Genomic DNA, 14653 nt, shown 5'->3' with positions numbered 1-14653 from the left:
ATCTATTTCAAATCAAGGACACCCACATCCTCTCCCCATATCTTCCCTACAATATCCACAAGAATAAGAAAACGGCAACTTGCTATAATAAAGAAGTCGTGAAACGACACATGTACCATTTTAATTTGCGTGCTGTCCGTCAACTGCTGCACGGTGTAGGCATCTTCCGTGTTGTACTGAAGCAGGATTGCCATCTGGAACGTGGACGCCTTTGAGACCCCCCCACATAAAAGAAAGAGAAGAAAAATTTAAATGCACAGAAAAAACTTCAAAAATATATAGCCTATGGTTAAAGAACTTATTTATGAAACAAATTCTTCAAACAGATGCAAGAATGAGGCAGATCTATTTAAAAGGGAACACAGTGTCTTGCAATGCCATTATGATCAAACATTTTCCCAAAAGACACGTCATTTTCCACCTTTTCAAACATTAAAATAATTCGGGATTTTATTCTAAAATGTATTGTCCATGTAAACATACACTATATACTCATCCACACTCATTTACATAAACACATACATGCACACCTGGTATATACAGGCACAATAAGCATCAAACTTCAAATTTGTTTTTGCACACACGTTAAGGGAAATGATCTTTTTGGTACATTATTGACAGAAAACAGCCTGTCTATTGAATTATATTATTAATATATTTGGTTTTTTAATCCTAAGTACTTTACTACGAAAGTATGAAAAAGTAAAGTATGAAATCGTTTACAGTAAACAATTGCTCTAAGGTATCTTTTATTTTTAATACTAGAGAGTGCACCAGGCACCTGGTAGCATGGGCTGGTTCCTAATCCCTCCCCGCCCCCGCCTTTCCTTGAGACAGGGTCTTGCTCCGTCACCCGGGCTAGAATGCAGTGGTGTCATCATAGCTCGCTGCAGCCTTATACCTCTGGTCTCAAGTGATCGTCCTTGTCTCAGCCTCTGGAGTAGCTGGGACTACAGGAGTGAGCCACCACACACCTGGCTAAGTTTTAAAATTTTTGTAGACATGGGGTCTCACTATGTAGCTCAGGCTGCTGCTCTTGAACTCCTGGCCTCAAGCAGTCTTCTCACCTCGGCCTCCCAAAGTGCTGGGATTACAGGCGTGAGCCACCATGCCCGGCCTAGTTCAAATTTCTGAGCGTGTGCAGCAACTGAACACCCACTAAAAACCCCCTCCTCACTTCTCCCCTCTTCTCTTACATAATCCATGGGAACGAGCCGTGAACAAAACCGTCACTGTTTGCCTAGGCAAGATCTTGGTTAATGACAAGAGAACAATGACATATGTGCCTGTTATAGGGCAGACCACAGACAACGGTGATTCTGGGCCTTGAGTAAAAACACCAGGGCAGGCAGCGCACGATGCCAGTGTGTTACACTGTGCCTCGACACGGCGGACACACCCCATGCTAGGCCTCCGCCTGGTCAAAAATGGGGCACGGCAATTTTAGGCACCACAGTACAGGCAAATGGATTCCTCTGTGTATATCTGGGGATAAATAAAACAAAATTTCAACTGTGCAGTAACACATTCAAGTTGATGAAAGTGTCTGGACCCAGCATAGCAGAATAGTATACATTTTAACTATTTTATCAGAGTAGAATCACTGAAAGTTTAAATTAACATGCAACTTGTGTCTGCAGAACCCATCCTCAAGTTTCTTAACCCTGAGACACAGACTTGCAATTGTTCTTACAAGCTCACTAGTGAAATCTTCTCAGATTAAAATAAGCAATTACTTGTGAGGCCCACCCTCTACAAAAGTTATAGTAGAAAGAGCCTGGACTTTTTTGTTTGTTTGTTTTAATTCAACAGCTCTTGAACAAGAGTAGGTTCAGAGAGACTCCTGCGCCTGGACTTTTTTAAGAGAAAAGACCTTCACTGACATTTTGGGTTGGTCACAGGTAAGGTCAGACCCAGAAAGAGTCACTTAAATTAACCTGAGCCTCAGTTTTATCATTTGCAAAATGGAAATATGTTTGGTTGCACAGTCACTGCTATTTAATACTCACTATTGTTATAAGCACTAAAGGGTGTCATTAATGTGAAACTGCTTTGTCAAAGGGTAAGAGCTGTCATCATAATTCAGTATGTGCAACTCCGGCTTTTTAAGCCACCACCTGAACACTTTGTGTGTGTCAGGCAGGAGCTGTGCCAAACACTTACTAAATTTCTACAATTTGTCTTATCTTCATTTAGAATTTAAAAACTATTTTAAGATTAAGAGGTGATCTTACCTGCAAAGTATACCTGTTTTTGAAGCAGTTAGTTACCAACTCTCCTTTAGACAACTGATACAACCACGTCAGTTTTCTGCCGCTGTGCCGGCTGGCGTAGAAGGCTGTGAATCGCTGGTAACTGCGCTCCAGCTGCGGAGGAGGACAGCGTTAGGGGACACGTGAACCCAACCGTGTGCCACAGTCCGCGCTGTTCCCAGCCGCAGCACAAAGTCAGTGCTCACACAGAAGCAAAAGACAAACGCCAGGCGTCTGCCTCTCTCGTAAAGTGCCCCAAAGCACTAGGGGGTACCACGAAGAGGTCTCTGCGTTAAGGACAGTAGGCGCCATCAAGACAGACGTCCCGGAACTAACCAGGCTCTGCTTACACGAGCGAACACACACGCTCTGCTGCGCTGGGACAGAGACGCCCACCGTCGGACATCCGGTGTGGCCCCAGGCCCCACGGCCGGACGTTTACGGTGACCTGGCAACGGCCTTGTGCAGGGCCGTTCCTGGAGCGACGGCCGCCCTCCCCACAGCCGCCGAGCACTAACAAAACAGCAGACAGGCCCGGCTCACCTCGGACGGCAGCGCGAACGTGCACGACTGCTGGAACGGCCAGGACCCCGAACTCAGAACCTGAATGCTGAAATCCACTGCGGAGTGAAAACGCAGGGAGACTTTTAATTATCTCACAAACTGAAAAGCTCCATTTCACATCAGTATGGACTGCTCTTTATTAAAAGAAAATAAGTTAAATGAAAAATCCTGCCTGAATATAACATTAAGAATCAAACATAGTTTCGACCCATTTTACTCAATTAAAATTAGTAAAAGGTGAAAGAGCCAGAAATTCTTTCCCTCCAAGAGTGACAGTTTTCCATTTAACTTCCAGCTCAGAATCATGTCGTCACATGCCTGCTCTGCTTCATCTGCTTCTCGTGTCTGCCACAAATGACTTCCGCCCACTCACGCCACACCGCGCCCACGGCACACAGCACCACGGCCCAAACCCACGGAGACCGAAAACCCAGAAGTCATCAACTGTCTTCACTACGGTTTGACTATCCCTTGGTACTGTGAAAAGACACGCACTATATACATGCAAAATCTATTAATTATAGTAACTTCATTTTCACAGATAGCTGAAAAAGTCCATGGGTAAAACTGTCAAGTTTAACAATGGAGTAATACTTTTTTTTTTTGAGACAGAGTCTCATTCTGTTCCCCGGGCTAGAGTGCCATGGTGTCAGCCTAGCTCACAGCAACCTCAAACTCCTGAACTCAAGAAAATCCTCCTGCTTCAGTCTCCCAAGTAGCTGGGACTACAGGCGTTCACGACCATGCCCAGCTAATTTTTTGTTTCTATTGTTATTTGGCCAGCTAATTTTTTCTATTTTTAGTAGAGACGGGGTCTCGCTCTTGCTCAGGCTGGTCTCCAACTCCTGAGCTCAAGTGATCCTCCCGCCTCGGCCTCCCAGAGTGCTAGAATTACAGGCGTGAGCCACCGCACCTGGCCTGGAGTAGTACTTTTGACTTAGGAAAAATAAAATTAGTCACTTTTCATTTAAAAAGACAAACATTATCATATGATGCTGTAGCTAAGTCTGCCATCCTACTGCTACAGCAACACCTTAAAATGAGCCCAGCTGCCTCTCCTGGGGAAATGAATTACCTGTACGGGCCTGTACTAATCCCTAACGCAAATGTGAAGCCACAGTCTTTAGTCTGACTCTATAACCTACATAGGTCAAGTGGGTTTCTTATAATTTAAAAAATAATGCTAGATAGATCATCCAAACTAAGGTTTAAAACAAGATAAAACAAGCCCTTGAGTCCTTGGCCTGTCTGTAGGGTGAACAAGTCAGCAAGTAGAAGAGGTGGGGCTTGGGACCTGGATACAGGTCAGCTAGACCCCCGGAGCTCTTAGCCAGCAGCAGCGCTGACAACACTTCAGCAGCTCCCATCTCCTAATGTCACATGGGAGCCAGGAGGAAGAGGGTAGGACATTTGGGAGAAACTTCTTGCTTCTAAGTTCCTGAATTTCTAACAAAGTATCTACCATCCTTACTTAATATTCTATCATTTCTCTCATTTGCGACAAGAACACTGCCTGTAAAAGCAGCTTATAAACATACAAATACTCACAGTCCAGTGGTTCTGAATTCGTCAGGTGCTTTTTGAATTGCTCATTCAAATCTTTGCTTACACCAATGTCTTGAAACATCCGCTGAAGTTTAGAGGTATACTCAAAACCACAAGCTTGCTGAAATGAACCCAGATAACAATCTTAGTAATTTGCATAAAAATATAAATGTATGCAAGGAAATTTAGAGAAATTGCAGTACATGACACATGCTTAATTGTATAAAACTACCAGTAAAGCTAGTAACATTTAGTTATATTTTATGGCATAACTATGCATAGATTAAAATTAATACATTGTCAAAAACAACACAACTATAAACTGAACAGTTAAGTCTTCATACACACAATAACCATTATTTGAGCATCTAAGAGTAAGATATTGCTGACACCATGGTAGAATACAAAGATGAAATAACTGTCTCTCATCCTACTACTATGAACTAAACCGTGTCCCCTCCTTCTAAAATTCATATGTTGAAGCATGAACCTCCATTGTGATGGTATTTGGAGATGGTGCCTCTGGCAGGTAATTAGGTGTAGATGAAGGCTTAAGGGTGGGGCCCTCACAAAGGGATTGGTGTCCCCATAAGAGACACAAGAGAGCTCAGCACTCCCTCCCTCCGCCAGGTGAGGACACAGCAAGAGGGCAGCTGTTTGCAAACCAGGAAGAGAGCCCTCACCAGGAACCAAATCGGCTGGCACCTTGATCTTGGAACTCTCAGCCTCCAGAACAGTGAGAATCAATTTCGGTTGTTTAAGCCGCCTGGTCTATGGTATTTTGTCATCGCAGCCTGAGCACACAAAAACACCCATATAACTAAAATTTGATGTCAAAGTAAAATATGTTCTAAAATGTGTAACAGCAGCCTGGCAAGCACTGAAACTGCAAAGGAGGCAGAATAAGGAAGAACTGCTTGATAGCAAAGTAACACTGATACCTCTTGTCTTTCTGTAGCTACAGGGTTACAGACAGTTAACCAAGCCCAGAGCCAAACAAAACATCCAGTCAACTCAAAGCCAACAAAATGTGAATATGGTCCAAGGCCAAAGGTGCGGGGAGCAGGAGACGGTGCCTGGGCGGTGGGCAGAAGGGCCCCAAAGAGTGGGGAAGGGTCGGAGAGCAGAACACTAGCTGTGATAGGTTTTCAGCGGCGGAGCAGCAGAGCTCACACTTTACAAAGTGCCGCACAAACTCCTTCGCCCACTTGGTAACTGGAAGAGACCAAGAACTATTTTAATAGTAACCCCAAAGCTGGGATTTTCCGGAGGAGCTGAAACCCACCTTCAGCTTGGATATCATGCTCGCTTCGGCATCATCGCTTGCGCTGTTCTGATGGACGAGCCTCTTGGCCAGCATCTTCGCGTAGAACTTCTGAAACACGTCCTTGTCCTCTATGTACTTGAAGACGACCATCTGGCAAAGCCGCCAAGAGAACACACTTAATGAAGAACACTCACAAGCTGAGCGTGCAAAGCCAACTGTCGCCAGCCACTGCCCAGGAGCCAAGACTTGTGCTTGGTTTTGGCTGGGCCCATATGCCAACATCTATGACGGCAAAAAAACCCACCCTGGAGTCTAACGTAAATATTTTCGTCGATCCCTTTCAATCACATTAAGGTGTACTAGATTTAGTACTAATGAGAAAGCACAAACGCTAAAAGTAATGACTCATTTAGGGAATAAAACCATAGATTTGAAATAAAATCAACAATTATTACTTTTTACACCCCAGATGCCCTATACAAATAGCCTTACAAACAACCTGTGAAATAAATAGCCACTGAGAACGGATGTGATTATGAAGCACCTTACCACTTGATTGAGTGTGTCTTCCAGCTCTGCCTCTTCTGGGTTCTTGGAACTGAAATTTTTAAAAAGGCATCATGTTTTAAACAAATCAGAAAACATTTAAACAAGCACCACTCAGCCAAACTGCCTTATCAGTATGTGGTTTCAAGCATTCAAACGATCAGCTCTCTTCAGATCAGTACATGGGGAGAGGAGTAGTTAACTTTCCTTATCTACAGCGATTTAGCAATCTTATACGATAACCCCACCATGGAAGAACAGGAAACAATCACTTAGAACATCCAAGATGAAAATCAACAGAAGATATTTATTAAAAGTTTCCAAAAACATCGTGAATAAAGCTTTCCTTTCAGATAATCCACTTAAATCTAAGTAAAGGAGCTTTTACTTTTGCAATTTCTTTCTACACTGCTGTAATTTAGAACAAAACAAAAAGACAGTTTCCTTTTAATGGCCTAATAATTTAAGATAACGAAAGGGTTTAAATTACTATCAAAATGATGCTTTCCATTTGTCTATAAAATAGATGAGTGTTTTTTTAACAACTGATTCATCCATTTTATGAACTAATTCAAAAAGTAATTTAAGAATAAATGAATTTTTAAGAGGTTTTTCTACATGAGTCCTTAATAAACAAGACCTCTAATTCATATAGTATGAACCAGCCACCAAGCAAACTCTGAAGAGGTATCTCTAACTTAAGAATAGTTGGCTCAGAAAATCCAACCCTAATCTTCCCACTGTAGGTCACGGCTGTTTCTCTTTCCCCGGGAACAGTTTAACTTAGTGTCTACTAGACTCTGTTCTCTAATACATTTAAACAAGCTTGTTAAAGAGCAGCTTTGGAAATGTCTCTGCCAGTCTGTCTGCTTCAGGAGCCTTAATTAATAACATATCAACAGACTTGATGACGGCCATTTACAAAAAGACAACGGATAAAAAGGACACTAAGTGTTTTCTGAAACCGAACTGAAGACCTAACAGAGGATCTCCATATTTAAATTACTTAAATTGGTCATATTACATAGCCTAAAAACAAATGAAATCAACTCATAAGAGGCATTCCAATTTAAAGTCCCTTTTTATTCTTGCAGAGAATGCACTGGCGGATCTAGAATTGCCAAATTATCCATTAGACCAGTATTGCAATAAACAGGGAAAAAAATCAAAACCTCAATTTCTCACTGGCCTCCGGCAAATGGCTTTCTGGCGAAGTTAAAAGTGACAGTTATTGACCTTTATGAAATGTTTTCCCACCATCTACCAAGAAGACCACACAAGTTTTTCACATAGTTGTCTGTTTAAAAAGTACATTAGATTTGCTGCTGTTCAGCCATCCATACGTTCCTAGAAAGTGATGCTATGTTTTGAAGAATTATTCTCTAGTTCACTGATTAATTTGGTTTGATAATATTTTACTTAACATTTCTGCACCTCTCTTCTTTTTTTTTTTTTTTTTTTTTTTGAGACAGAGTCTCACTCTGTTGCCCAGGCTAGAGTGAGTGCCGTGGCATCTGCCTAGCTCACAGCAACCTCAAACTCCTGAGCTCAAAGGATCCTCCTGTCTCAGCCTCCCGAGTAGTTGGGACTACAGGCATGCACCACCATGCCCGGCTAATTTTTTCTATATATATATTTTTAGCTGTCCATATAATTTCTTTCTATTTTTAGTAGAGATGGGGTCTCGCTCTTGCTCAGGCTGGTCTCGAACTCCTGAGCTCAAAGGATCCGCCCACCTCGGCCTCCCAGAGTGCTAGGATTACAGGCGTGAGTCACCGCGCCCGGCCTGCACCTCTCTTCTTAAGTGAATCTTATTTGTAGTCTGTTTATTCTGGTACGTGTAGGTATTTTCAGTCTTTTTTATACTGGGGTTATGCTATGCTAGCCTTAGAGAGCTACCCAAAATATAACTTGTTAATGTTAAAATCAGCATAGGCCGGGCGCGGTGGCTCACACCTGTAATCCGAGCACTCTGGGAGGCTCAAGGTGGGAGGATTGCTTGAACTCAGGAGTTGAACCTGAGCAAGAGTGAGACCCCGTCTCTACTAAAAATACAAAATTTAGCCGGGCGTGGTAACATGTGCCTGTAGTCTCAGCTACTCAGGAGGCTGAGGTTGGAGAATCACTTGAGCCCAGGAGTTTGAGGTTGCAGTGAGCTATGATGACGCCACTGTACTCTACCCAGGGCCATAGAATGAGATGCTGTCTCAAACAAAACCAAAAAACTCCCCCCAAAACCAGTATAATTTGGGGGCATGGAAAACTGCAACAGAAAGCCAGAAGGGGATTATCTTCCTTCATTAAAATCTTTAACATTTGCTCATGTGATACTTGGAATAGTAAAATAAAACTTGAGCATTTCTAAAGTGAAAGAAACTGTTACAATGAAAGAGAAGCTGAGAAAAACCAAAACACACACACAAACAAAAAAATCAGTGAGGACTTAAAAACACAAGAGGAAAGAACCGTATTATAATATATAGCCTCCAGCTCTTAATACGCATAAACTGATTAGGAAAAACACCAGTTGAGAAATAAGGTGATTAAAAAGTAAAGAATATGAAATAACAATAAAACAAACTTGTCAAACAGAAATAACTTTAAAAGTGCACGGAATAACGAAGCACTGCAGTGCACGTGGGGCCTTCTAGTTTAGAAACAGCCGGTGGGAGCTAATACAGATTCTCAACTGGAAAGATGATGTATTCTGTGTAAAAATTTTTCTCAAAAGGCACAAAATTTACAACTTAAGGTATGTAAAATGTAATATAAATTTTAATTCCTTATGTAAAAGCTGAGATTTTTAAACAGGCTAAGAAAAACCACAGTTATTTAATACCTTTTCTTCAACAAGGAGTCGCAGTACCGGGCCAGCAGCTCTGGGGACTTGCTGGACGACTGGGCCATCTTGGTGACCGCGTTGTTGTTGATGAAGCGCCCACAGGCCTGCGTTGCACAGAACACGGTTAGAGGAAGGCGCCCAGCCGCACACATGCAGGGACGTTACGACAGGAATGTGCCTACCTTATCAAGAGCAGCCACAAAGCCGGCATCGTTGTTGAATGCAGACATCACCAGGGCATTGTACTTTTTATGAACATCTAGCACTGTCTGTACATACATTTTGGGGTCCTTAAGTAGGGGAAAAACAGAAACAAAAGTTGGTTACTGGGGATTCAATTGTATATAATGTATACATTAATTTATAAAATATTCTAAAAACTATAGATACGTCTCCAAAGAAGTTAACAAATAAGATCAAAAAATACTTTTGGTTCTATCACTGAAACACATAGGACATTTTGTTCACGTATATAATAAAAGACAATAAATATATTAGCCACACTCAAGATTACTGATATCTTTTTTTTTTTTTTTTTTTTTGAGACCGGGTCTTGCTCTGCTGCCCAGGCTAGAGTGCAGTGGTGCGATCATAGCTCACCTCGGGCTCAAGTGATTCTCCCCACCCCCCCACCCTCAGCCTCCTGAGCAGCTGGGACTTCAGGCACACACCACCAGAGACTGGCTAATTTTTCTATTTTTTGGTAGAGACAGGTCTCGGTGTCTTGCTTAGGCTGGTCCTTGAACTCCTAGCCTCCAGTGATCCTCCTGCCTTGGTCTCCCAAACAAACTGCGGGGATTACAGGCGTGAGCCACTGCATCTGACCAAAATTACTGACTTTGAGCTCGTATTGCAAGCAGTAAAAACTCAAAGGGATCATGGGAACAAACTTTTCAATGTGACAGCTTTGCTTAACCAATTTTTTGTTGTTAAAAGTTCACTTTTTGGACTTTGTTTCAGCTGGAGAAACCAATCAGCCAGGGAAATCAATGATCAGCCAATACCCTGGAACTCGGCCGAGCAGGTGACTACACAAGAACCACACAAAACTCAGGTCCAAGGAACAGCAGGGGCTAGGGAGGGGGTCCACACGCAGGCAGCAAACCGGAGGCTCGTGTGGACACCAGCGGGGAGCCAGGTGGCGAGGCCAGGCCTGATCACAAGGGGCCACTGCTAGCGCAGGCAACAGGGAGTTCCAGACAAAGGCACATGCTGGAAATGAAACGGGAAGAGCAGTCCTGCGAGGCTCAGGTAGCAAGAGACAACAGCAATGATGGGAGGCAACGGAGACAGAGCCTTGTAATAAAAACTAGATCTTGGTTGCTGGGTACTCTGCAGGCAAGACACTGCCAAGTCCTTCATGGGGACTGTCACAATCACACAGTGAGGTGGTACTATTTTAATCCCCATTTGACAGATGAAGACACTGAGCCAGAGTGAAGTGTCTGGCCGAGGGTAAGTGGCGGCAGGGTCAGGCTGGGCCCCAGGCAGCCCGACCCCAAGCTCGGCATCTCCCCACAGCTCTGAAAAGGGAAGTGCAGGGTGCCAGGTCAGACGGACACACAGAGGCAGCCGAGGCCGAGCCTGGGCATGATGGCCCGGCTCACAGACAGCGGGCGCGGGGGGAGGAAGGTGGCCCAGGAGGAGGGCGTTGCACGTGAGCCAGGAGAGCTCCTGACTGTCCCCTCGCCCAGGCAGACTGAGGTTCAGGGGGCTTAAGATGTTTGTCAATGTTTCCAAATCCCTGACATGTTAACCTGCAGGATTCAGGCATGAAAAACCAGAATTCTCCAAATTCTAATTATTCTGTATTTTTTGTAACATTTGATTTACTTGTTTTTAAATAATGAGTAACCAGTAAAAATAAATAATTTTTCTGTAATAGGGTTATACTAAGAGTTTAAGAGGCTTCCAATACAAAATAAATGCAAGGTTTATTATTATGAACAAATATATTGTGATAAGGTTATAATTTCAATAAGACATAAATATGGTCTCTACCTGATATAAACATTTGATAAATTAAACAGGAACTTAATGCAACATAATTGCCAAATGAAAGTTACTTAAAATATTGAAAGGTAATACCAGAGATACTTGATATTTTAAAGTTACCATCTTCAAATGTTAAAACACACAGAGCTAACTGCCCTGTCAGACAATCTTCTCTTTGTTTCGCGACAACCACTCCAGGCGCAGAGAAGCTGCTTCTGCTCGCTTTAACGGTCTGGCTCTAAGAGCGCATCGAAAGCACCTTCGGGCTGGCACGCGGCTCACTCACGTCGTGTAAGCTGCTGCTTTTTAAACAACGAAAATATTTTCTGTTTGACCTAATTTTGGTTTTGCCATTGAAATCAACATTGCTTCTGCTGATTTAGACTGTAGATTGCTTTTTGATTTCATGTGAGATTACTCCACAACATTCATATTTTTCTCTCATATTTCTTTTGTTACAGCATTTACAAAGAACTCGAGCCTACAGTGAGTATCTGAACACTGGAAAATGCCAGCAAATTTTATTCAAATAAGGTAGCATTCAGACCTCCTTGTAAGGTTAACATTATTACAAAGAATTGCATGTCAAAAGTGCCAATTTGGCCCGGCGCGGTGGCTCACGCCTGTAATCCTAGCACTCTGGGAGGCCGAGGCGGGTGGATTGTTTGAGCTCAGGAGTTCAAGACTAGCCTGAGCAAGAGTGAGACCCTGTCTCTACTAAAAATAGAAAGAAATTATATGGATAACTAAAAATACATATAGAAAAATTAGCCGGGCCTGGTGGCGCTTGCCTGTAGTCCCAGCTACCCGGGAGGCTGAGGCAGAGGGATTGCTTGAGCCCAGGAGGTTGAGGTTGCTGTGAGCTAGGCTGATGCCACGGCACTCTAGCCCAGGCAACAGAGTGAGACTCCGTCTCAAAAAAAAAAAAAAAAAAAAAAAAAAAAGTGCCAATTTAAGGACTTATTTTGCTTCCAAAACTTGCAATTTTTGTTAACACCAGAAGATTTAGAGAAAGTATATTACATATATAAACATATTAATACTTATTTTAGTTGCAGGAACGATCCGCCCTTAGCAGCAGAGGAGCCTCAGACCCACACTCGAGGCAAGGCCTCACCCACCTGGCAGCCAGCATGGCTTCCCTGCCACTTGTTCCCGTCCTGGTTCCCGAGAAGGCCAACCTTGCCCTTCAACTCCACGCATCTGTGTGCCCTGCGCTTGCTTGTGACTTGTCACGGATGGATTCCTTTGAACCAGTAATGTCTCTATGTTGACTATAATGTTTCAGAATCATAATACTTTTTCTCTGTTTTCTTGACTTTTTGGACCAATTTTTCTCAGATACAGAATTTGGAAAAATATAATTTCTCAACGAATGCCAGGAAGGAATTTCTATTTGGAAAGAGAAATGTTCAAGAGCAAGGAAGTCTTCAGATTCCAATTCCAAGACTCCTTCTACTACAGAAGACCCAGCCCGGAGGGAGTCTGGCTCGTGCAAAGGGAGGGTTTGAGCAGAACCCACCAAGGGCAGAGTGCACCAAAACACTGGGCCTGGGAAATTTGAATTTAGCATCTGAGGTCCAGAGAAAAGCCATTTAGAAACCTGGCAAGGAGCAGACAGAGAGGCATACACTGGAATAATACAGAAAGAATTTTAAGAGAGGAGGAGTCAGCAGTGTCACACAGAGAAAAGACATTCAAAAGGTGAGTGGACTTAGCAATCAGAAGGCAAAGGACTATCTTAAGAGGGCAGGGCGAGGCCAGGTTATAAAGGCAACAGACTTAAGGAGAGAGAAAAGATCAGCTGGATCAACTGCATGTTTGTTCAAGAAAATGAAGAATTGATTTTTGAGGTTTAAAAAAGGGAACAAAGTAGCAACTTGTAGATTCCTGAATGTCTGTTTACTCAATGGTACATGAGAGCTTTCTGCATATAAGAAACATGGCACCTCTCAGGTCTTGTCCCCGAGGGATCTCATACAGCTCCGACACAATTTTGATCGTTGTGCTTTTGCCAATGACGAACCCATTTATATCTCTAGACCCAACTTCCCCACTGAGCTCGCACGACCTGCCCTTGGACATCTCATGGGATTCCCAAACTCTGTGACTGAAACGACCTGATCCCCTGCCCCACCAGCCTGCATCTTCTGGAGTTCTCCCTCTAAGTGCTGCCACTCAGCCCCGTGGGGCTAGCCAGCCACCCAGGAAGCACAACTCCTTTCCAACATCTATGCCATCAACACAATCTGTCCATTTTTCTTACAATGTTCTATTGTATAAAAATTCAAATACATTCAAAATTAGAAATAATTATAAAATCTGCCCCATGCACTCATCCGGCCAGCCTCAATAATGATCAAAGTACAAAACCTGTCCACTGGAAACTCTCTCTCATTGTTCTCCGTCCCCACCATAACCACCCAGTGTCTAGCAGGCCACTATTATCATGGTTTTGTCTGAACCACTATAACAACTCTTCTTCCTTTTAATCCACTTCCCACTTGGTAGCAAGAAATTTTTTCGAATAAAAATTCTGATCTTATCAATTCCATGCTTATTGTAACCCCTTTGACTGGTTTCCTCTTGCCCTTAGGATTAAGCCAATAACCAACATGGCTTTCAAGGGGCCTCCTCCCAGTTTCTCAAGTCACACCAGACCTCCCAGTTAGCAGAAGGGCTATGTTTACATTCACTGAGGGGCGGCGTTCTGTCTGGGATCCCCCTTTGCCAAGCTAGCTCTAACTCTTCTCTTAGTCTCAAACACTTTTTTCAGGGAAGCTTTCTCTAAACTTCCAAGACAGGCTAAGGCTTCCCTGTTAGAAACTGGCCCGATCTCACCGTGATGCCTCGCATGCTGGCCATCTGCCGCTGGGGGCTGCCCTTACTGCTGGGGCACAGCTCAGTGACGCCTGCCGGGACCGTGTCCACCTGCCTCACCGCCGCTGTACCTGAGAGCACCAGTGAAGTGGCAGTCACAGATGATAGTCACAACGGTAGTAATACCTTTAATTCCATACATTTCCCCTAAAGGATAATTCTTAAGGTCAACTTCACAAAGAGAAAATATGCTTTAAGAGTCTCCCATTACTTCTCTATCTTACCCTTTCTCACATAAAAAGGTAAACAAACCATAGCACACAAAGGGGTTTGAGGGCATTATCTTACAGAGAGCTAGTATATATTTAGATAGGGTCAGTTGTGATCTCAAGTAAGATTGTAACACTTGACTACTTCCTAATGACCTAGGAACATTCAAAAATACTGCCTGAAGAGGTACATCAGGCTGCTACAGCCTGGCAGGGTGGGGGTGGGGGGCGGGCATCCTTTACTATTTCACATATACAATTGGTGCTTTCCAGGCCAGTAACAGATCTGAACAGTCCTTGGAAACCTGCTCTTATCTAGAGCTACTTCTCAGGGTACATTTGGCATCTACATCTTGTACCCAGCCAGGGGCTAAAGAGATCACATCAATTACAAGAGCTTTAAATGAGTTCTCTCAGGACAGGCTGTCAACAACAGGACAGTGTTCACAGTACTGGCCTCTAACTTGTCTTTAAGAAGGAAGGAGAAAGAAACGAAGCCTCATTAAGTAACAATAATGCAGCACAGAATTATTTGGGGACAGTGTAATTCTTC

The 14653-nt window shown here is 43.3% G+C and overlaps 1 protein-coding gene across 5 annotated transcripts in view; it reads right to left on the bottom strand.

Moving 5' to 3' along the window:
* CUL1 (cullin 1) overlaps positions 1 to 14653 on the bottom strand; it is a 95530-nt gene that overhangs the window by 5154 nt on the left and 75723 nt on the right. For all 5 annotated transcript variants that reach the window (XM_069461408.1, XM_069461407.1, XM_069461409.1 and 2 more), the window contains exons 10-17: positions 9199 to 9306; positions 9014 to 9120; positions 6178 to 6226; positions 5647 to 5778; positions 4365 to 4482; positions 2796 to 2872; positions 2235 to 2366; positions 117 to 209 (exon numbers count right to left, since the gene is read on the bottom strand). In XM_069461408.1, coding sequence (XP_069317509.1) covers positions 117 to 209; positions 2235 to 2366; positions 2796 to 2872; positions 4365 to 4482; positions 5647 to 5778; positions 6178 to 6226; positions 9014 to 9120; positions 9199 to 9306 — 816 coding nt within the window. The remainder of the gene's footprint in view (positions 1 to 116; positions 210 to 2234; positions 2367 to 2795; positions 2873 to 4364; positions 4483 to 5646; positions 5779 to 6177; positions 6227 to 9013; positions 9121 to 9198; positions 9307 to 14653) is intronic.

Source organism: Eulemur rufifrons, chromosome 29, assembly GCF_041146395.1.
Source record: "Eulemur rufifrons isolate Redbay chromosome 29, OSU_ERuf_1, whole genome shotgun sequence".
In the NCBI taxonomy this organism is placed as follows: domain Eukaryota; kingdom Metazoa; phylum Chordata; class Mammalia; order Primates; family Lemuridae; genus Eulemur; species Eulemur rufifrons.
Note: the sequence above shows the minus strand (reverse complement) of the source record. Positions and strands in the feature narration are given on the sequence as shown.